At 37.5% G+C, this 23231-nt stretch overlaps 1 protein-coding gene across 2 annotated transcripts in view; it reads right to left on the bottom strand.

The window, feature by feature from the left end:
• Nucleotides 1–21441, bottom strand: part of LOC111142516 (DDB1 and CUL4 associated factor 17) — a 36869-nt gene extending 15428 nt beyond the window's left edge. For both annotated transcript variants that reach the window (XM_022495756.1, XM_022495763.1), the window contains exons 1-8: nucleotides 21208–21441; nucleotides 20705–20808; nucleotides 12376–12466; nucleotides 8386–8522; nucleotides 7393–7471; nucleotides 6132–6221; nucleotides 3838–3942; nucleotides 3423–3528 (exon numbers count right to left, since the gene is read on the bottom strand). In XM_022495756.1, the coding sequence (XP_022351464.1) occupies nucleotides 3423–3528; nucleotides 3838–3942; nucleotides 6132–6221; nucleotides 7393–7471; nucleotides 8386–8522; nucleotides 12376–12466; nucleotides 20705–20808; nucleotides 21208–21333 (838 nt within the window). In that variant the 5' untranslated portion in view covers nucleotides 21334–21441. The remainder of the gene's footprint in view (nucleotides 1–3422; nucleotides 3529–3837; nucleotides 3943–6131; nucleotides 6222–7392; nucleotides 7472–8385; nucleotides 8523–12375; nucleotides 12467–20704; nucleotides 20809–21207) is intronic.
• Between the last annotated feature and the right edge of the window lie 1790 nt (nucleotides 21442–23231).

Raw genomic sequence — 23231 nt, 5'->3', positions numbered from 1 at the left:
TTATGCTGTACACTGGAAACTAATCAAATGATATATATATACGTATCAATTTTATTTCAATAAGAAAAACAGGTAGTCAATCTTATATATTTCTTTTACTAAAAAAATGTTTAGGGGCACCTGGGTGGCTCAGTCATTAAGGATCTGCCTCCAGCTCAGGTTATGATCCCAGGGTCCTGGAATTGAGCCGTGCATTGGGCTTCCTGCTCCCTTGCTTCTCCCTCTCCCACTCCCCCTACTTATGTTCCCTCTCTCTCTGTCTCTCTCTGTCAAATAAATAAAAATCTTAAAAAAAAAAAAAGTTTAAAAAACTTAGATACATGTTAAGTGAAAATACAAGGTACATAACAGAGTATATGATATACCACATTTGGTATAAGAAAGAAGGTAACATTTAAAGAATACATACACACATTTGCTTATTTTTATAAAACAAACAATAGAAGGATACCTTGAAACCAAAAATAATGATTAATTATAAGGGCAGGGTGGGGTAGGGGAAGGGAAGTAAGAGAATTAAAGGACTATGTATGGAAGCAAAATTTTTCAGACAATATCTTTTTTTGACCTTTGAAATATACACATTTACAACTTTAAGAATAAAATCGAAAGGGAAAAACAAACCTAAAATTAAAAACAAACTAAAACAAATGAATCTATTTACATAAAATTGGTAATCTAATCATATAGAAAAATAATTTCAAATAATCTTTGAAAAATAATTTCAAATAATCTTTGAACACATTACTCTATAGTACACTTATTGGGCTGTACATGAAGGACAAAAGCAACGGTATAGAAATCTTAACCTTCACACTATAGTTTTTAGTAGTAGCACTGATATGGCAATTTTAAGATTATCACATACATACTAAAATAAAATTTTATTAGGAATCAAGAAGTTCAGTGGGAGCCAAAAGAAATACAAATATAAAATCAAAGAACAATTAAATTGGAAATATGAGAATGAACTAATGAATTTTTGTTTTACTATATTTCCCAGCTCTGTTCACCAAAAAATAAAGACAACCAATTGCATTGAGCACAATTAGATCTTGGTCTGTGTTGCGGGTTGAATTGTGTCCCTCAAAAAGATAAGTTAAAGTCCTAACCCCTAATAATCTGTGAAGGTGACCTTATTTGGAAACAGGGTCTTTGCACAGGTAATACTGGATAAGGGTGGGTCCTAAACCCCAGAGTAAAGAAGGCCTTATAAGAACTGGCAGAAATGGGAGTTATACTACCACAAACCAAGAAATGCCAAGGATTGTGGGCAACAAACTAGAAGCTAAAGAGGCAAAGAAGGATTCTTTCCTAGAGTATGGGAGGTTGTCTCTGCCAACAATTTATTTTCAGACTTCTAACCTCCAAAACCATAAGAGATTAAATTTTAAAGCTATCAGTCTGTGGGGTTAATAGCAGCCCTAGGAAACTAACGCAGTCAATGATAATGTTCTCTACTAAAATGGCTTCTTGTCAGATCTAGGACAAGGAAAGTAAAAGATAAACCTGGGATATATTATTGTTCCAGAAAGCAGAGAAATTCTCAAAGACTATTGAGGTATGTCAACATGGAGTTCTCATTGGCCAAATTTGGGGCAATTTGAACATCATTAAGAATTTGACTGTAGGGGCGCCTGGGTGGCTCAGTGGGTTAAAGCCTCTGCCTTTGGCTTAGGTCATGATCTCAGGGTCTTGGGATCGAGCCCCACATCAGGCTCTCTGCTCAGCAGGGAGCCTGCTTCCTTCTCTCTCTCTGCCTGCCTCTCTGCCTACTTGTGATCTCTCTCTCTCTGTCAAATAAATAAATAAAATCTTAAAAAAAAAAAAAAAGCCTCTGCCTTCAGCTCAGGTCATGATCCCAGGGTCCTGGAATCAAGCCCCGCATAGGGCTCTCCACTCAGCAGGGAGCCTGCTTCCTCTTCTCTCTCTCTCTGTCTGCCTCTCTGCCTGCTTGTGATCTCTGTCTGTCAAATAAATAAATAAAATCTTAAAAAAAAAAAAGAATAATGACTGTAACTATGTAATTTTGAATAAATAAAAATCCTTGAGTCTTTTTTGATTATGAATGTGTGCTGACCTCTAAAAAATTTTGCCACCATTGGAAGTAACTATAACACCAACTCCTTGTTCAAAAATTGATAATTAAAGAGAAGGAATAAGTATTTACTTTGATTTTTTAGGAGTAATTATAGTTCATCCCTAGGTGACAAATGAAAATTTTTCTTTACAGAAAAATGTCAGTTATTAAAGGTAGAAGGAATGACAGAATCATTCTGCCACCCCAAATGACGTAACTGGTTCAGGCAAGAATCACTAATAGTTACAGGAATATTCTCATATTATCTGTAATCACAGAAAATAAATACAACCTGCATGTCCAAAGCAGTGAATTGGCTCAACAAATTTAGAGTTCATCAATAAAATAGTATATGTCAAGTTCTTAAAATTTCAAGAAGCTATGTCTGTACATGCATGCATACACAAGGAATCACAACGTAAGCACCACATTCAAAAAGTATCGCAAGATATATAATGAAAACTAAGTCTTCCTTTCATTTGTATCCCTCAGGGGTAACTAATGTTTATCAGGTTTTTGGGTGCCCTTTCATATATTTCAAGCAAATCTAAATGCATATGCTTATATGTACACTTTTAACGTGTGAATATGAATTCTTTATACAAATGAAGCTTTTTATATACAATTTTATACTCCTTTTTTCACTTAGTAATACATATTAGGAACTGCTCTATACAAATGCAAAAAAAATTTCTTTTTAACAATGAGATTTATGAAAAAAATGAATATAAAAAAACAATTAAATTTATGATACAGCGAAACAATGAGATAATATTAGTGTCACCTATCAATGTACACGTTATTTCCAATCATTTGCTATTAGAAAGAATGTTGTACTTGTACATCTGTCATTTTGTACACATGTGAATATGTCTGGTATAAAGTCCTAGGCATGTAACTGTTTAAGGAGTATATACATTTAAAGCTTGGGTACACAATGATAAACTGTCCTCCACAAAGGACCCCAACCATAAATGAATATACTGTTAGATTCTTATATACTTCTATACTTTTAACAACCCTGTTATATAACTTTTTGATATTTGAGAATCTGAAAAGATCTATCCTATGATAATTTTAATCCGCATTTATCTTATCAGTGATGTTGGGTTTCACCTTCCCCTAATTAAAAGCCAAAGGAGATTCAGTATCCCCAGGCCTTCAGTTTAATGAATAACTGAGATTTTGCTAATACCTATTCAATAGCAAGGAATATGCTGTAGAGAAGTAAAATGAATTGAGTTTATAATTAAATTATGAGAAAACATCTGGATGATTACAATAAATACTTATGTGACCACTTATTTTTTAAGGTGAAAAAAATGCTACATAGTAGCCATACCTGTGATTTTAATATTACAAGGAATGCCAAAAGGAGCCTCTCCTACAGTTCCAGCAGTCCCACCCCATCTGCATGCACACCCTAAGTCAAGTTTCTGTTGCATGAACTAAAAACAAAACAAAACAAAAACGTTGGCTTTAGCACCTACTTATTTGCTGTCTGAAGAGAGAAAAAGTCAAATTCACATGTATATGACAGAGAAAATATCTTCACTGACTTGAGGGCCTCTCTGTTTATCTTCCCTCCCCTCTTTTAAAGGTTACTCTGTTAAAATGTCTTTCTGCATTTGTACAGTTTTGTAGAGTTGAAATCTATACAACTCTCTTACTCTAAAAGCATTTCATTAAAAAAAAAAAATCATACCTCAGTCCAAACCTCGAGATATTATAATATGGCAAATTTCAGTCTTCTCTACCTGTTCAGTGATGGCTTGGAAGCTATAGAGTCTGACCAGTCCTGAGCTGTACATCACAATCAGTATTCCATGAGACAAGGTAGCATCTGTAACGTTCCCGAAAATCTGAGGGGAAAGGTAGATATCACCTGAGAAAAGACCAGAAGGCCAATCCTCTGAGTGTTCACAGTGGTTTGGGCAGTTGCTTAATATTCGGGTCACCACCACAACACCGCTCCTATCATTATAACTTAAATACAATTTAGAGACTTGAAGTTAAGATGTCATTAGGGTTGTAGGCCACTAGAGTCTCGAACAGGAGCACTAATGGGGGTGCAGCACTAATGGGGGTGCAGCACTTAACCCTCAAAATGATTCAGCAGCATTCACTTGCTTCATCCATTCGCTATACAGTTTTGTCAATATCTTTTAATAACATAGTCTATTCCCCGTGGACATCGGCATACACTGAGACCATCTAATTCTACCCTGCAGGATATATGCGGTAAATATAGGGACCCATTCTTCATGCTGAAATGTTATTCATAAAGAGACTTATTTTTTACCTAAAAGTGAAAAGATTGGATCTAAGAAAGTACTTATAATGAAAAACAGCCAACTCCAGATTTTTATCACTACTTTGTTCTTTAAATATCTAATACCGCTTAATTTTTTGGTCATATAAAAACCAAACGTGTTAAAGCCCAAGCAAGCACCTATAGAGACATTTAGCCTGACTAACCTTGAGTAAGGCTTTGGCTCTTTGCTTCCTTTCTGTTTTTGTTCTATGCACTGGATCCTGCCATAGTCCTTCACAGAGCTCTGATAAAATAACTTGATTCTGTGCCTATTTTAATATTTAACAAAACCCAACATAGACAAATATTCATAGCAATGAAAGGACAAGTTGAAATTAAGTGGAAATCTGTTTCTGTTTCTACTCAACACAAATTATTTAGTGAAGATTTACTACCCCAATAACTAGCTTAAAGTATATATTGGGCTTGGACCCTGGGTAGTCTTCTATACATGGGAAGTGGAAGATACGCTTCAATTCCAACTAACCCTAATCAAAACCAAATCCCTCCAGTGATTATCATAGGCATCTAGGAATAAATAAAAACAATTTATGATTTAGTTAAGTGTTCATTCCTGTTATAGACTATAATAAGGACACATAACTACTCAATCCACAAACAAAAAGAAAATAGTTAAATTCATAAGTTGTGTTTCTTGTCATCTCTTAGATAATTATGCTTTGCTTCAATCTTGACTAATTCATGATTTTTTTATTTGCTGATCTTTGTTTCCCACTTTGAAAAGGAGGACTTGTGTAATTCAAACATGTTTTCAAATAATGAGTGCTCTAATAAAGTAGCCACTCCATTTTAAAATTTGGTTCATACTTTGGAGTCAAATCTAGGTTCTAATTCCAACTTCTCCATTTACTTAGGATTTGGGAAGCTGCTTACCTTCCTAGTTGAACCCACTATATGTTACAAAGTTATAAACTACTCTAAGAGCCTGGCACAATACAAAGAATAAGCAACTGATAATACTCATTCACCTTCATGTAGCTTAGTATACTATGCATATATAAATTTCTTTTTAATATGTTCATCTTATTTGCTAGTGACTCTTAGTGGACCATGAAGATCTGACCTCAGTAATGCTTGAGGTGCTTAATTAAAGACTAGTAGAATAGACCAATAAATAACTCTCCGCCTAGACTAAGTAACAATTTTTTAATGGAAAGTAGGAGGCTATTGATTCTTTTACTCAAAGGAACTATGTCCTTTCTTTCTTCCCATACAACATACCATAAATCAAGAGAAATGTCAAGAATAAAACCTATAACTGAACAAGTTGGAAAACTCACGTATTTAATTACAGGTCTTGTTTATGTAACATAAAACAAATTTTAGATCTATACTTTGCTTAATTAAAATGATTCATTTTATTCTAGCTTTTCATCTTCCTAATGGTCATTTTAACAAGCTTTGGAATATCCCTCTGAAAAAAACACCTTACTCATTTCATAATTTTATAAAGTAGTGGTTTGTTAATGACACCAAAGGTATTCAATACTACCCATTTGAAAAGCATAAGAACATGCAGAAAGATGAAAGGATGATTAGGCTTTCTTCCTAAATGAAACATTCTCATGAATTTTGCTATGAAACAAACTAGTTCAAAAAGCTTTTTACAGTCAGGGGAATATCTGCAATCAAAATACCTAATAAACAAACATATACTGACATCCCATCTTTTATCTAAAAATTAATATTGCAGTCAAATAAGAAGTAAGTTCTTACCTTCTTGTTGATCTCCAGAATCCCTATGAGTGAAAAAGGTAAAACATGGAACACTGCAAGGTACAGCAAAACAGGCTGTTGAATGCCTGCCTAAAAGGAAAGATTAAATTACAGGCAGCTCTCAAAAGAATTTTAGAAACACTCTTTTCATGAGCTGAAAGCATCCATTTGTCCTAGCATACAGTTATGTGGATGTTTGCACAAATTGAAAACATTTATCTACATTGCAAATTTACTTAAACAGGAAAGCATACATGTTCAAAATATGTCCATTAAACCTTCAGCCCTTTGATGCACATGCACATACACATAAAAATCCATAAAAGTAAACATAGGGGCATCTGGATGGCTCTAAGTGTCTGACTCCTGATTTCAGCTCATGTCTTGAATTCAGGGTCATGAGTTTAAGGCTCGCATTAGGCTCCACATCCTGTGGAGCCTACTTAAAAAATTAAAAAAATAAAAATAAATAAACATTAACAGTAAACATTTCTTAGCATCAAAACATATATACTATACTATACAACAAAAACACTTAAATGCATAATAAAACATTTCTTTTCTTTTTTTTTAAAGATTATTTATTTATTTATTTGACAGAGAGAGAGAGAGAGAGATCACAAGTAGGCACAGAGGCAGGCAGAGAGAGAGGGGTAAGCAGACTCCCCGCTGACCAGAGAGCTCGATGTGGGGCTCCTGGGATCATGACCTGAGCCGAAGGCAGAGGCTTTAACCCACTGAGCCACCTAGGTGCCCCTAAAACATTTCTATATTATAAATAAATATATACTTCTGATATATATCATATATTGCTTTATTATACATTGCTATATTAATATAATATAAATTATATTATAAATTGGAATTCTAATAATAAAGAGCCTAATCAAAAGACACAGTTATCATAGTCACATCATCTGAAAGTACAATTACACTGATATGTCTATATGAAATGAGAAAAAATTATCAATAGTTAAAAGCTTGAGTGATTTCTCTGCTTGAAAAAGCTCCCTTACTTTGAAGAACAGGTTCTGTCAATTTCTTTCCACTATGGAATGTAAAATAATCTGTTATACTTCCCCAAAGTGGCTTAAAGGGTATTTCTTAAGTTTATACCATTTCTTAACTTTTATACCATTCTTCAAGAATCCAAGATGATTAGTTCTTTCCTAACAAATTTGCAGCCAATTTCCTCTGGAAACAAATTCCTCATCTTATTGATGTTTAAATATTTATTTATTGATATTTAAATATGTCTTACCTGCCGGGCCAATACTGAGCCCTTGTTTTGAGCTGACTTGACCGCAATGACTTCTTGAGGAGTGTCCCAGCTCAGGTATCTTGTAAAATAATGAAGAGAAGGTTATTCATTTGGTTAAGTTTCCTTATAACCAAGATAAAATAGATATTTCATAAATAAACAGTTCTTTATTTAAATTATAAAAGCAAAGTCATTTATTTTAAAAAACAAGTAACTTAAAAATTCCCTCTACATGCTTATATGGATATATTCCTATTAAAAATACACATATATATTTAATTTTAATCCTTCTAGAGTGTCAGTAAATAAAAATTGTGTTTGATGAAACAGTATTCAAAACTTAGAAAACGAAAGATCATTCCTACTTTAAAATGGACATTAATATTACAAAAAGCATTAAAAATGTTATTTTTCATAGTCTACATACATATATTCCCTCCCAATATGTCTATAAATAATATATTAAACTACTAAATTAAAATAAGAGTTTTTAGGGACACCCAGCTGGCCCAGTCAGAATCAAATTCTTGATCTTGGGGTCTACACCCCACATCGGGTGTAGAGATCACTTAAAAAAAACAACAACTGTTCTTAGAGTATACTAGGCAGGTGATTTAACTGAAACAGACTAGGCTTCAGGAAAACCTATTGTGAAATGTAACCTACATATAAAATACTATTTGCAGAACATATAAAATACTATATGTAGAAGGGAAATTTGAAAAAGGGGGGTGAGAGATATCTGCCAAGGTTAGTTACTTATGAGTGATACAAAAATAAATGATAAAGGGTCTATATCCTCAGATCTTCAAATGTAATACTAAGAAGAGAAAAAGAGGAAAGGTTTATAAATTGAGATCCAGATATACAAACTTAAAGACAAACAAACAAAAAAAACCTTGAAATTTCCTGGGCCACAAGTCTCAAATTTGTATATATATTTATATTTTATATATTTTAATAAAATTTGAGTATCAAAATCACAGTATATACCTGAATTTGCAATATGAAGCAAGATATATTTTCTCAAGGACTTTTCCAGTAGTTGCTGATATGCGAAATAGCCAATTATGAGCAGTCAGTGCTATGAGTGAAGATTTATAATCTGATGAATTGGGAAGTATTTCCCCCTAAAAAATACAAGGTGTAAAAATGAAACTGGTTCGTCATAAACAAATCTGCAGAAATCTATATCCAAAGAAAACAGCTTTTTAGCTACTTTTTAGCTACTCAAGATTCTCCCATTCCTTCTCCCTGCCCCCTCAAGGAATATTTATTCCAATATTATTCCAAGACTTGTTTTCCTTTTGATGGAAGTCAAATGGTAAAGGACAAATTGGTCCATGATTCACTGGGGCTCTACTGTAACTCCAAATGCAAAGCTAGAATGCAGATTCAAGGCAGCCAAAGGAAAACAGAAGATGGCCAGGTTTTAAAGATATTCTCTGTCACCAATGAATTATCCCCCCAAAACAGAGAGAATAGCTACTTGGGCATACCTGCAACTGAGCAGCTGCCACAAGGTGGAAATCTAAGGCAGGAAAAGAAAGAGAAGCAAGGAGTTCTCCTTTGATTTGTAAAATAAAAAGGAAGTTCTCTCCCTTTAAAAAAAAAATTATTTGAGAGAGAGAGTGTAGTGCAGGGAGGGCCATAGGGAGAATCCCAAGCAGACCCCTCATTGGGTGCAGAGCCCCACTCGGGACTTGATCTCACCACCCTGAGATCATGACCTGAGCTGAAACCAAGAGTCGGACGCTTAACCGACTGAGTCACCCTGGCACCCCTAAAAAAGTTGTAGAGGAATGTTAAAAATAGAAAAGTTGGAATTAATCTAGTATTCACTCAGGCTGAAAAGTGAATAGAAAAGAATGAAGGTATAGTTATTTTATAAATGCTTTTAAAGATTTGTCTTCCCTGTCAAATGCTAGGGAAAGAACCAAGGTTCTTGTGTTTATTTTTTGGTTACGTGTGTAGGGGGAGGGAAGCTTATTAACTACTAGAGGTCTTACATTAAAATTACATGCAATGGGGACGCCTGGGTGGCTCAGTTGGTTAAGCAGCTGCCTTCGGCTCAGGTCATGATCCCAGCGTCCTGGGATCGAGTCCCACATCGGGCTCCTTGCTTGGTGGGGAGCCTGCTTCTCCCTCTGCCTCTGCCTGCCATTCTGTCTGCCTGTGCTCGCTCTCTCTCCCTCTCTCTCTGACAAATAAATAGAATTTTTAAAAAAAATAAAAAATAAAAAAAAATAAAATTACATGCAATGATGCAAATATTTTTATTCTATGGCATCTTATTATCATCTCCTGGAGATTTTTAATTTTAAAAAATATACTATTTATACCTTGCTTATTAAAGAAGAATTTGAAATAGCGTATGTAAAAAAAAGAAAGAAAAAAATAACATATGTAATAGTTTTGAGCTATTTTCCTAAACCAAAAGTTGTGTTTCATACACTGTCTCAGAAAAACAAGGTGCTGATTTAAATGTGGTTTCACATCACAATGTTAACAACAATACGATATGCTTCTTAGTTTTTCTTAATAGAAAATCTTGCTTAACTTCAAATAAGAAGAAAATGGTAAAAGATAAGTGAGAACAGGAATTAGGTTACTAGGGGCACCTGGGTGGCTCAGTCTGTTAAGTGTCTGCCTTTGGCTCAGGTCATGATCTCAGGGTCCTGGGATCCAGACCCTCATTGGGCTCCCTGCTCACGGGGAGCCTGCTTCTCATGCTCTCTCTCTCTCTCATTATCTTTCTCTCATGCTCTCTCTCTTTCTCATTATCTTTCTCTCTCTCAAATAAATGAATAAATACTATCTTAAAAAGAAAAAAAGGGAATTAGGTTACTACAAACTTTATTTTTTCAAGGACTGCTCTAAATTTTTGGTATTATCGTACTGGTTCTTCAAAACTCTTCTCAATTAAGAAATCTGTCATCCTCCTCCCCCAACGAATGAAAATGGATTAAAAGGCTTTAGAGGGCGCCTGGATGGCTCAGTCGAGTAAGCGTCTGCCTTCAGCTCAAGTCATGATTCCAGGGTCCTGGGATCAAGTCCCATGCCCCACTCTCTGCTCTGCGGGAGCCTGCTTCTCTGCCCCTCCCCTGGCTCATGCTCTCTCTCTCCCAAATAAATAAATAAATACTTTAAAAAATAATTTTAAAAAATAAAAGGCTTTAGATGTTGGAGGCACAACAGTTATTTTCAGCTTTCAATAAGAAATTAAGGGAGAGGTGCGCCTGGTGGCTCAGTGGGGTAAGCCTCTGCCTTCAGCTCAGGTTATGATCTCAGGGTCCTGGGATTGAGCCCTGCATCGGGCTCTCTGCTCAGCGGGGAGCCTGCTTCTCCCTCTCTCTCTGCCTGCCTCTCTGCCTACTTGTGATCTCTCTCTGTGTGTGTCAAATAAATAAAATCTTTAAAAAAAAAAAGTAAGGGAGAAAACATAGATTTAAAGCTTTCTGATTTTTAAAAAGGTTTCTCTTTTTAAAAAGAGTAAATGTGTAGAGAAAAAGCAGCAGCTCTGAAAAACTAGTTTTATGTAAAAACAACAGTATTTAAAAAAGAGAGACCCAGGACCCAGGGATCATGACCTGAGGCGAAGGCAAACACTCAACCAACTGAGCCACCCAGGCACCCCACTGCAGCATTTCTTAAGTGCTGTTTTTAAAATACTGATCCTATGGAAAACCAATATGTAGAAATATACCTCAAAAAAGGAAGTTCTATGATCAAGAGAGTTTCAAAAAGGTTGTCAAAATCACCAAGAACATTATTACTATTGTATAGTATTATTAAAGGCTTTAGGAAGTAATTATATAAAATTTGTTATACCTTTTAAGCTCAGAATATCCCACTTACTTTGTCTACAACTCAATTCTCTCAACTCCTCTAACAAATATAAGGTGCTACCATTTTATTAAAACAGTCTTCTGAAAAATACACATTAGGACAATGCTGGTCTGTCTCATGAAATGAGTTAGCCTATTATTTTCTTTTTTTTATTATTTCTTATTTTTGACTTGTTATTTTCCTAACAAGATTCATGGAGTAAACTCATAAAAATCTACTTTCAGAAAGAAAGAAAGAAAGAAAGAAAAGGAAAGGAAAGAAAGAAGGAAATGGGGGTGCCTGGGTGGCTCAGTGGGTTAAGCCTCTGCCTTCGGCTTGGGTAGTGATCTCAGGGTCCTGGGATCGAGTCCGGAGTCACGCTCTCTGCTCAGTGGGAAGCCTGCTTCCCCTTCTCTCTGCCTGCCTCTCTGCCTACTTGTGATCTCTCTCTTCTCTGTCAAATAAATAAAATCTTAAAAAAAAAAAAAGAAAGAAGGAAATGAAGGAAGGAAGGAAGGAAGGGAGGGAGAGAGGGAGGGAGGGAGGGAGAGAGGTAGGGAAGGAAGGAAGAAAGAAAAAGAAAGAGAAAGAAAGTATTATCTTTGTCAATTTTCTGTGACTCTCAAGGTCAAAAATCTGTGTATAATTTTTAACTCCCCCAAAACTGAACTACCAATAGTCACCTGATGACTGGAAGCCTTACTGATAACATAAAGAGTTGATTAACCCCTAAACAAACAAACAAACAAACAAAAAACCTACTTTCAAAGAACCATGTAATATAACTGTAGCCTAACTTAGTATTTTGACAGAATTATCTCTTAAATCCATAGAAAAATCTCTTAAACACTGAGAATAACTTCCTTACATTGCTTATAAAACTTTTAACCAGTTCATAACATTTTCCAGTTTTCAAGATTTACAAATGACATCAAGTTTTTTAAATACCTTCATAATATTAATGTATATTTTTTTAAAATAAGAATTATTTCATGAGCAAAAGTAAGCAAAGGATATACTCTCTTCTTGACTCCTTTCAAGAGTCAGAAATCACTATGATATTTAAGCTTTATTTTTTTTTTACATATTTAACAATAATCAGTTATTTTAGGCTAAAAATGTGTCAGAAACAAATACTCTAAAAACAACTCTTACCACTGGGCATTCCCATAATAATGCATCCTCTATTTTTTCTGATTTGGAACATTTTGGCATTTCATAAAGTTTTCTTGGCTCTGAGGCAACACTGGGAAAAAAAGAAAAATAAACGATTATTCTTCTTGATAACTGAGACAGTGTTTGCTCAGCTCTGAGTGATTTTTTTCCAGAGATTTGGAATACCAAGATATAACTTGTTATTTTCCTTTCCTTTTCCTAACTAAATGTTAACATTTTTTTTCTGATCACAAAATTCACAATAAAATTAAAAAATTAAAATTAAAGGGGCGTCTGGGTGGCTCAGTGGGTTAAAGCCTCTGCCTTCGGCTCAGGTCATGATCCCAGAGTCCTGGGATCAAGCCCCGCATTGGGCTCTCTGCTTGGCGGGGAGCCTGCTTCCTCCTCTCTCTCTCTGCCTCTGCCTACTTGTCAAATAAATAAATAAAATCTTTAAAAAATTTTAAAATTAAAAAATAAAATAGAAAATCTGAAAAATAAAATAGATCATAATATTATATGATTACAAAAATAACCATTATTAACATTTTGGTTCATTTCCTGCTGGGTTTTCTGTATATACATTTACTTACCTGCAGATTATTTTCCAAAATTGGATCATATTGAATTCTTTCCAAGGGTAACTTGGACATTTACTGTGAATATGTCTGCTGAGTTCCATGGGGTTCATAAACTGTTATTCTAATATTATAAAATGAAAATTAGATAAGGAGTCCCTTTATTTTAGGATGAAAATTAGTAGGTAAAAAAGGAAATGCCTTTAGAGGTTTTTCTACTTCCAAATTCCCGTTCAGAAAGGTTAAACAAGTTTGTACCTCTACCAGTAGTAAACACTACATTTTTTATGTGAAAAATAGTACCTTACCTTTAGTTTATACTTAACCTGATTACTATCGATCTATAATCATAGATGTTCCCCCCCCCCTTTTTTTTAACTGATTAACATTAAAATTAAACTACAGTTTAGAAACAATTTTCAGAGGCTCCTGGGTGACTCGGTTAGTTAGGCATCGGCTTTCGGCTCAGGTCATGGTACCAGGGTTCTGGGATCAAGCTCCCCACTGAGCAGGCTCCCTGCTCAGTGGGGAGCTTGCTTCTCTCTCTCTCCCTCTGCCAACACTCCCTGCTTATGCTTTCTCTCTCTCAAATAAATAAAAATCTTAAAAATTTATTTTTCAGAGTGACAATTTTATTCACTTTTGATGTTCTCTGATTCAAAGTTTTAAACCAAACAGAATATCACAGGATTGAAAGCAAGCCTTAACTTCTAAATTACGGGTGATTCTAAACTATGGGTAAAACACCCATGAATGCCATAGTAAAGAAGTCCAACTATTTTATTATTAGATCACCAACCAATGCCACCCTCTCAGATTTAAGTTTTTTTTTTTTTAAGTAAAGCAGATACCTCTCAATTGGGTAAGTTATGAAATAGGCATTAAATGTTACCAAAGAATTATTACTAATTTTGTTAGATGTGGTAATCACATTATGATCAAATAAAGAAATGTCCAGATATCCACTTCCAATGTGATAGCATGACGAGCTCTATAGGCATGCTCTCCATGAAAACTGGTGAAAACTATAAAAGGACAACTATTTAAAGTCTCTGGAGGGGCGCCTGGGTGGCTCAGTGGGTTAAGCCGCTGCCTTCGGCTCAGGTCATAATCTCAGAGTCCTGGGATCGAGCCCCGCATAGGGCTCTCTGCTCAGCGGGGAGCCTGCTTCCTCCTCTCTCTCTGCTTGCCTCTCTGCCTGCTTGTGATCTGTCTGTCAAATAAATAAATAAAATCTTAAAAAAAAAAAAATAAAGTCTCTGGAAATGGTCCTAGGGGCATATAGCAAACAAACATTTATTCAAAAAAATCAGCTAGAGTTCACTAAGAACAGTGAGTCAATGATGTCTGAACTAGGATGTGCTCTCTCCATACTGTTCTTAGCTCACCAAGATGAAAACTTCTCCAGACTGGTATAGCCAAGAGTGCAGGACTCCCTCTACCTCCAGCTCCCAGAGGGCCACCTTCTTGGGGGACCAGGATGACAGCATTTCTCATGTAGCTCCCAGCTGCTTGTTGCTGGGGCTGAGTCATGGGTGAGTGCAGTCAAAAAGTGGGGCTCCCTTCTTCCACCTAGCCCCAACTCTACCTTGGCCATGGCATGCCTAAGAATAGAGAGGCTCTGATTACCCTTAGCCCACCTCATAAAGTAGTGGTTCCACGTTAAGAAAGCCAAGAAAAGCTGAGGCTAATGTTTGCCTCAACTCCAGATGCTCAGCTTTTATTTTTTATTTTATTTTATTTTTTTTAAGATTTTATTTATTTGACAGAGAGAGATCACAAGTAGGCAGAGAGGCAGGCAGAGAGAGCGAGAGAGAGGGGAGGAAGCAGGCTCCCCGCCCAGCAGAGAGCCCAATATAGGACTCGATCCCAGGACCCTGAGATCATGACCTGAGCTGAATGCAGAGGCTTAACCCACTGAGCCACCCAGGTGCCCCCAGATGCTCAGCTTTTAGAGCATGGGCGTCACTCAAAGAGAAGAATGCGATTGATTCAACCTGCCTCCTACTACCAACTCTAAAGACTTGGGTTGAAGATTTTGCCTGGGCAGAAGAAGCAGGCCTTAAAGCGTATAGCCCTATTCTCTTCCCAGAGGAACTGACTTCATTTGCAACAGAGTATGGAGAAGTTTTAGCCTAACAGCACTCTTAAAACCAGTGGAGTTTGTGGTGAAAGGCAATTGGGAAGAAATTTGTAGATTCACTGGTCATACAGGCTAAATTGTAGACTGGCTAATTTGTTAGAGAGAATCAGAAAAAGATTGTTGGCAGGATCCCTCCTCGGATCAGAACAAATATCAAACTATCTTCTCTAACTTCTGGTTTCTAATTCTGTAAAGCGCTTAGAGTCATTACTCCTGTCCTTACGGGAAAAAAAGCTGAATAAACAAAATCAACAACTGTTCCTAGTTCCATCAGAGAGTTAAGATCACAGAGCAAACTGCTGCACCCAAAACTAGAAAGAGAAGTGAATACCGAGAATCACAGCTTAGCAGGAGTAAGCCAATGGAATCAGTACCAGGCAAACAAAAACAAGGACACTAGAGGAAATTTTAGCCTACTGCTTCAGCAAACAGCAAACACAACATAAAACCTCACTCTAAAGACCCGTTTACTGCAATCACTTTTACATCACATACAACTTACAACAAAAAAATACAAAGCAAACTGCAATTTGCAAAATGCAAAGATTGAAGAGACAAAGCAAACATCAGAACCTCCTTGCTGAGGGAGGTGGATGGGGGCGGGGACAGGGAGCCTGCTTCTCCCTCTCCCTCTGCCTGGCACTCCCCTGCTCGTGCTCTCTCTCTGTGTGTCAAATAAATAAATAAAATCTTAAGAAAAAAAAACAAAAACAAACCCAAAACCAAAAAACAAAAACCCTAAAAACAAAATCAAAAGGAAATGCTAAAAATAAAAAAATTCATACAAATGAAGAATGCCTTTGACAGGCTCATCAGTAGACTGGACACAGCCAAGGAAAGACTGGTAAACTTGAAGATACGTCAACAGAAACTTTCCAAACTAAAACAATGAAAAAAAAAATGATAAAAGCAGAACACAATATCCTGACAGAGAATTAGAAAAGACGTAATATACACATAATGGGAATACTAAAAGGATAAGAAAAGGAGAACAGAAGAAATACTTGAAATCAATAATGGCTGAGAATTTTCCAAAATTAATCACAGGCACCAAATCACAAATCCAAAAGCTTACAGAACACCAAAGAGGAAAAATATTAAAAAACCTATACTTAGGTATGTATTATTCCAACTACAGAAAATAAAAAAATATCTTGAAAGAAGCCAAAGGAAAAAAGCAACTTCTCTAAAAAAGAACAGGATAAGAATTACATTGGACTTCTCTCTCTCTCTTTTTTAAAAAATATTTTATTTATTTATTTGCCAGAGAGAGAGAGAGAGTACACACAAGCAGGGAGGAGGGGCAGAGGCAGAGGGAGAAGCAGACTCCCCACTGCACAGGGAGCCCCATGTGGGACTTGATTCCAGGACCCCGGAACCACGACCTGGGCCAAAGACAGCTACCCAACCGACTGAGCCACCCAGGTGCCCTAGATTGGACTTCTTTAGAAAACATGCACGCCAAGTAAGGAGTGACATAAAATATTTAAAGTGATGAAACAACCCCCAACTGCAGTCCTTTAAGACTCCTGCACCCAATTCTAATATGAGGGAAGTGGAATTCTCCTACACACAACACCCAGATACCAGTAGAGTATCCAAGAATTCAACTCAATTCTTACACTGTCTACTAGGAGATAGCATCAGATTCCACAGGTTAAGGATTCAATCCAGTAAGACTGCCCTCTACCACCACCCCACCTTCAGATGCCAGTTACAAAGCCCCTAGGCTCTTACCTGTGTTTCTGACCCATGGGCTACAGATTGGGCTTCCAATGACCTTCTCTTTAGTTTCTTTGATAGTGGCTCATAGAACTCAGGGAAGCATTTACTTATGTTTACCAGTTTATTAAAGGATATGATAAAGAATACAATCAACACTTACATGAAGAGATACATAGGAAAAGGTATGGGAAGAGGGCATGGAACTTCCATGCCCTCTCCAGGAAAGCCACTCTCACTGCATCTCCAAGTATTCACCAACCCAGAGCTCTTCAAACCCAGTCCTCTTGAAGTTTTACGGAGGCTTCATTGTATAGTTGTGATTGACTAAGTCATTGGCCCCTAGCTGATTCAATCTCCAGCTCCCCTCTGTTGTCTGGAGATCAGGGGTCAGTGCCAACCCCCTAATCACATAGTTGGTCCTCCAGGCAATAGGTCATTACACTTGGGTGGGGTCTGAAAGTTACTTTCATTAATAACAAGATACCTACCTTCACCTTTACAAGTCTGACGTATTTTCAGTAACTATAGATAAAAAGCAAATATATCTGAGAAAAATATTTTGGTCATCTGAATGACCAAATATAGATTTTTTTAATTTAATTTAAATTCAATTAGCCAGTATATAGTACATCATTAGTTTTTGATATAATGTTCAATGATTCATTACGTATAACACCCAGTGTTCATCACATCACATCCAAATATATATTTCTTATAAATACTTATATCACACTCAACCAATCCAGAATTTTGTATCCTGAGAAGTTATCCTTCAAAAGTCAAAAAGAAATCACGTTTTCTCAGATAAACAAAAATGGAGGGAATGTGTTGCCAGCAGATCTGCTTTATAAGAAATGTTCAAAAAAGTCCTTCAAAGAGAAGAAAAATTATATAGGTCAGAAACTCAGATCTACCTTAAAAAAGGAAGAATGTTAGAAAAGGAATAAATACAGGCACCTGGGTGGCTCAGTCATTTAAGTGGCTCAGGTCACGATCTCAGGATTGTGCCCCAAATCTAGCTCCACACTCAGCAGGGTGTCTGCTTGAGATTCTCTCTCTCCCTCTGCCCTTCCCCCTGCTCATGTGCATGTATGTGCACAATGCTCTCTTTCTCTCTCTCTCTCTCTCAAATAAAATAAATAAATAAAAGGAATAAATAAAGGTAAAATAAAATCCTTTATTTTTCTTATTCTTAATTGATTTAACAGAGAAAAATTTATCTGTCATATTAATAGCATAGTAACATAATAATATTATTGTCATAATAATACCAGCAACAAGGTATTCAGAGAATATAGCTTATGGATAAAAAGAATGGCAGCAACGTTATAAAAGGCAGGAGGGAGCAATTAGAAATACTCTATTATAAAGTAACTATGCTACCCATGTAGAGCTAAAGCGCTACTTGAAAGTGATTTAAGTTAGTTGTAAATATGCATTGCAAGTCCTCAGGCAACCATTAAAAATTTTTTAAAAGAAGTATAATGGATATGCTAAAGTAGAGAGAAAATGGAATCATATAAAATGCTCAATTAAAAGCAGAGAAGACAAAAAAAGAATGAAAGACAAGAAAAGAACAAAAAGCAATGAATAGAAAATAGTTACATGGGAGTATATTAAACCAACTGTATTAATAATCACTTTAAATGTGAATAGTCTATACCTATTAAAAGGCAGAGACCGTCAGAGTGGATCAAAAAACAGCACTCAAATACATGTTGTCTACAAGAAACCCATTTCAAATATAAAGAAACAGATTATAGTAAAGGAATGGATAAAGATATACCAAGCGGATACTAATCAAAAGAAAGCTGGAGTAGCTATATTAATTTTAGACAAAGTTGACTTCCACAAAAAAATTATGAGGGATAAACGGTGGCATTACATAATGATAAAGGGGGTCACTTCTTCAAGAAGGCATAAAAATCCTTGATGTGTATACCATCTAACAACACAATGTCAAAACATGTGAGACAAAAACTGATAGGACACAAGTAGAAACAAATCTACTATTATAGTTGGGAGACTTCAACATGTCTGTCAGTAACTGGTGGGTCCAGCAAACAGGAAGTCTGTAAGGATACAGTTGAAATGAATGGTACTATCAGTCAACTGGATCTGACTGACATCCAAAGAATACTTCATCCAATAACTGTAGAATACACATTCTTCTCAAGCTCAGATGAAATTCACCAAGAGACCACAATCTGGGCCACAAGACACACCTTTACAAATTTAAAAGAGAAGTAATACGAAGTATTACTTTCAGACCACAGTGGAAATAAATGAGAAGTCAATAACAGAGGGGTGCCTGGGTGGCTCAGTGGGTTAAGCCTCTGCCTTCCACTCAGGTCATGATCCCAGGGTCCTGCCCCGCATCAGGCTCTCTGCTCAGCAGGGAGCCTGCTTCCTCCTCTCTCTCTGTCTGCTTCTCTGCCTACTTGTGATCTCTGCCTGTCAAATAAATAAATAAAATCTTAAAAAAAAAAAAAAAGAAGTCAATAACAGAAAGCTGGAAAATCCCGGAAGATTTGGAGATTAAACAACAGACTTCTAATTAACACATGGCTCAAGGAAGTTTCATGAGAAATTTTGAAATATTTTTAACAAAATGATGAATAAAATATATGAACATTTGTGGGATGCAGCAAAAACAGAGCTTGAGGGAAATGAATAGCACTAAATGTATATATTACCAAAGGAGAGAAAATTCTGGGTTGGTGAACACATACAGATTTAGGGACAGGAGTATGCTTAAAAAGCATGGATATACCATGCCCCTTCCTACATCAATCACAAAAGACCACATACTATGTGATTCAATTTATATGAAATGTTCAGAACAGGTGCATCTATAGAAACATAAAGTATACTAGCAGTTGCTTATGGGTAATGTTGATGGGGCTACAGCTAATGGAATAGGGTTTCTTTTTGAAGTGATGAAAATGTTAACTGTAGTGATGGTTACCTATATGAACCACAATGGTTCAACAAAATTCCTATCATTGAATATGAATTTCAACAGACAAAACCCATAAAATTGTATACTTTAAATAGGTGAACTGTATAGTATGTGATTTATATCTTAATAAAGCTATTAAGAAAAAGAAAAAAAGTATTTTTTAGAGAAGTAAACTTAAGTGTGGTGTGGTGTTTCGAATATGCTTTAAAATACTTAGTAAAAAGGTCAAGGAAAAGGTGGCAATGGGTTAGAAAAGCAAATGCAGCAAAATCTGGATCACTTTTGAATCTAGGTAATGAGTATATGGAGGTTCACTTATACTACTCTCTTTGAAGCAAGTTTAAATTTTTCTCTTAAAACAAACAAAAAAGGTCAAGTACTTCTAAAACAAAACATGGAAATTCTCTAGGGGTGCCTGGGTGGCTCAGGGCATGATCCCAGGGTTGTGGGATTGAGGATTGAGTTCCCTGCTGAGCAGGGAGCCTGCTTCTGTCACCCCTCCCGGCTCCTGCTCTCTCTCTCTCTTTCTCTCTCTCTCTATCTCTCTCTCTCTCAAATAAATAAATAAAAATCTTAAAAAAAAATTCCTCTCTAAAACAGTATCTAATTATTAGATACCTAGCTTCCTTAACTCTGATATCTTTTAAGCATAATAAAACATTATACCATACCCCGAGCAACCCATCATTTTGCCTGCACTATAAATTCGTTTTAAATTGGTATTTGCAAAGATGAAATCTCTAACTTCGGATTTAACAAGATTTTAAAATTACAACCCATTTTTACCACTTACTCTTATTTTGGGCTAATTTTCTCATTCTTCCTATTTCATTAAGCACTGAAATAGCATGTGGTTCTATACAAATTAGTAAAGATTAATAGTGAGGTGAATTAAAGCAAAAATGTTCATCAAAAAGATACCTGCTGACACAGCACCGATAATTGTCAAAATATATTCTTCCTCTCTCATAGGCTATAGGTGACTTGGAATGAGTTGTCCACACATTCTTAAATTTAGTACTTTCCTGAAAGACAAGGAATTTGGGTTTAAGGAATAACTAAGTCTCTACCGTGCACCAATTTTAAGTGGGATAGTTAAATCTACAGTATTCAAAATAATCCTACGTACGTTATTTAAAACATTATGTTCCTATCTTCCTCACTCTGCCCTCACGTGTTAAGCGGGGTGACCAAATTTCTGGAAGATCATTTGCAGGAAGACATAAGAAGCTTAAAACTAAAAGCATCTGCCGGTTCTAACAGATACTTACTAATTCCCCAGGTTCAGGGCCTGGATTCCCCTGCTCAAGACATGTGATCTTCTTAAAAGGGGGCTCTAATACATAAAAACTGCACCCCGGGTGGAGGCTTGGCCGCCAGTCGCCCCGCTGCCCTTGGCCCCATTCCCAGCCGCCGGCGATCACCTGGCACACCAGCACCCTCAGGATGCCCAGGTTCGTCCTCTGCACCACGCCTGCGTCCCGCGAGAAGAAGCCCAGAGCCCGGCGACTCAGCTGGCGGCACACGTTGGGTTTCTGAGTTGGGCCCATGGAGGCAAGGGCCAGGCGCGGGGTTGGATGGGCTGAAGAGGGGAGCGCCCCTCGCTCCCGCGCCAGGCAGCGGCCGTTACCTCCGAACCTCCAGGCCCCAACTCCTTGAGGGGCCCAGGAAAAGCTGACACCGGGAGCCGGGCCAGGAGCGCACGGCAGTGGGGCGAGATAACACGGATCGGCACCGCCTGAGCGCAGAGTGAAGGAAAAGACACCCCCTTTCGGCCTGCCCCTCAAACACTCTGCAGCTTTGGACCCTGTGCGGGCAGTGTGACGCCCCCGTAACGCGCGGCCTGCCCGAGCAGTTCCCTCAACAAGAAGTGTAATTCCCAGAGCCCTTTGAGGGAGCCTGGCTAATTCCCAGAACTACAATTCCCATCAGGCAGCGCGAAGGGAGCTCTTGCGTCGGCTCCGCCTCCAACCAGTCGTGGCCCCGCCCAGCCCGGCCGCGTGCGGGCTTTGCTGTGCGGCGGACACCCCTTTCCGGCTCTGCACGCGGCGCGGGGCAGAGCCACTGGGGCGCTGTGCTGCCGCCTCCTGGTGTCGGTTTACTGTGCGAATCGTGCCGCCCCGGTACCCTCGCTCCCCCGACTTTCGTTCTGGGAGGCCCTGGCCGGGTGCCGAGAGGGGCGCTGTATCGAGTGCGACTCCCCTCCCCCAAAGCAGCGTCCATGCTAAAGGTACGCCCCGCGGCTTTCCCCCTCAGTCGCACATTGGACGTTGTGGTTGAGGTTGACGGTTAAACATTTTGGGTCTATAAACATTATGCTATTGAATGATGAGTTAGTGGTGGAAGATGCTTGCATTCCCACCGAACTAGGGTTGAATTACTCTTTTCCAGAGCTCGCCTTTCCGTGGCCTGCGGGGGGACACAGGCTGGTTTCGCTATAATTATTTTCCTTCCTCTCGCCTCTTTTTTTTTTTTTTTCTTTCCTTCTTTTGGTAATAAAATATGAAATGTTTACATTCTTATCGGACTAAGATATTCCACGTTGATTCCTCTAAGTAAAAGGTAACTTTGTCAACGACCCCTGCCTGTAGGATCAAATTTCCTACGACACTACATTTTTAGTAATCGTTCACTTTGTGTGCCCCATTGCTTTGCAAGCCCCTTGAGGGCGGTGTCTTTGCATCTTCCACGTGGGCTGGGCTCGCTACCTCTTGTTCCTACGTGGGCAAGAGAACGATCGCCTCTGACTGATAGAGCAGAGTACCATACTGGGTGAGTGCGTTGGGTCACAATTTAAGTGTTGAGTAACAATTTGTCACATCTCTTTTTAACCCTGCCGAATTTCCTTCAGGGCCTGGGCTTTTGCTGATTTTTCATGACTTATTTACAGCATACTGTGGAGTGCTATGTGTATTTTTAGAGCGCGCTATAATAGTTAATTTGGTAATTCATGAATGCAGCTGTCACCGAGAAAACTGGGACCCAGAAATGAGAACTGGATTTTCTTTGGATGGAATGAAATTCAAATCATGGCTGACTTAAATTCATCATCTCTCTCTTCTCATTCCCCTTCACCCTCACTTGTTTTGTCTTCCTGTGGTTTTTATCCTACCACCAACTCACCCAGAGGGCTGTCTCCTGAATACCTTCCTTTCCTCACCCACAACTGAATCTTTGTGATTCTAACTCCTATCCATCTCCTTTTTATATCACCTAAGTAATTTAGGGCCTCACAATTTTATCACTTTATTATATTAAGTATCCTCCTCCTTGCCTTGCTTAAGTACTTGTGATTCCAACCCTCCATGCTGCTGCCAGAGTGGTTTTTCTAAAGCACAAATTTGTCATTTCTTCAGTAAAATCTTTCAGTGGCTCCCAGAACAGAATTTCTCAAGCCTGAGTCGATACCCAGGATTCTCTGTTGTTAACTTAAAATATTTTCAGTATG

This window comes from Enhydra lutris, unplaced genomic scaffold (genome assembly GCF_002288905.1).
Source record: "Enhydra lutris kenyoni isolate GAN:26980312 unplaced genomic scaffold, ASM228890v2 scaffoldscaffold1, whole genome shotgun sequence".
In the NCBI taxonomy this organism is placed as follows: Eukaryota; Metazoa; Chordata; class Mammalia; order Carnivora; family Mustelidae; genus Enhydra; species Enhydra lutris.
Note: the sequence above shows the minus strand (reverse complement) of the source record. Positions and strands in the feature narration are given on the sequence as shown.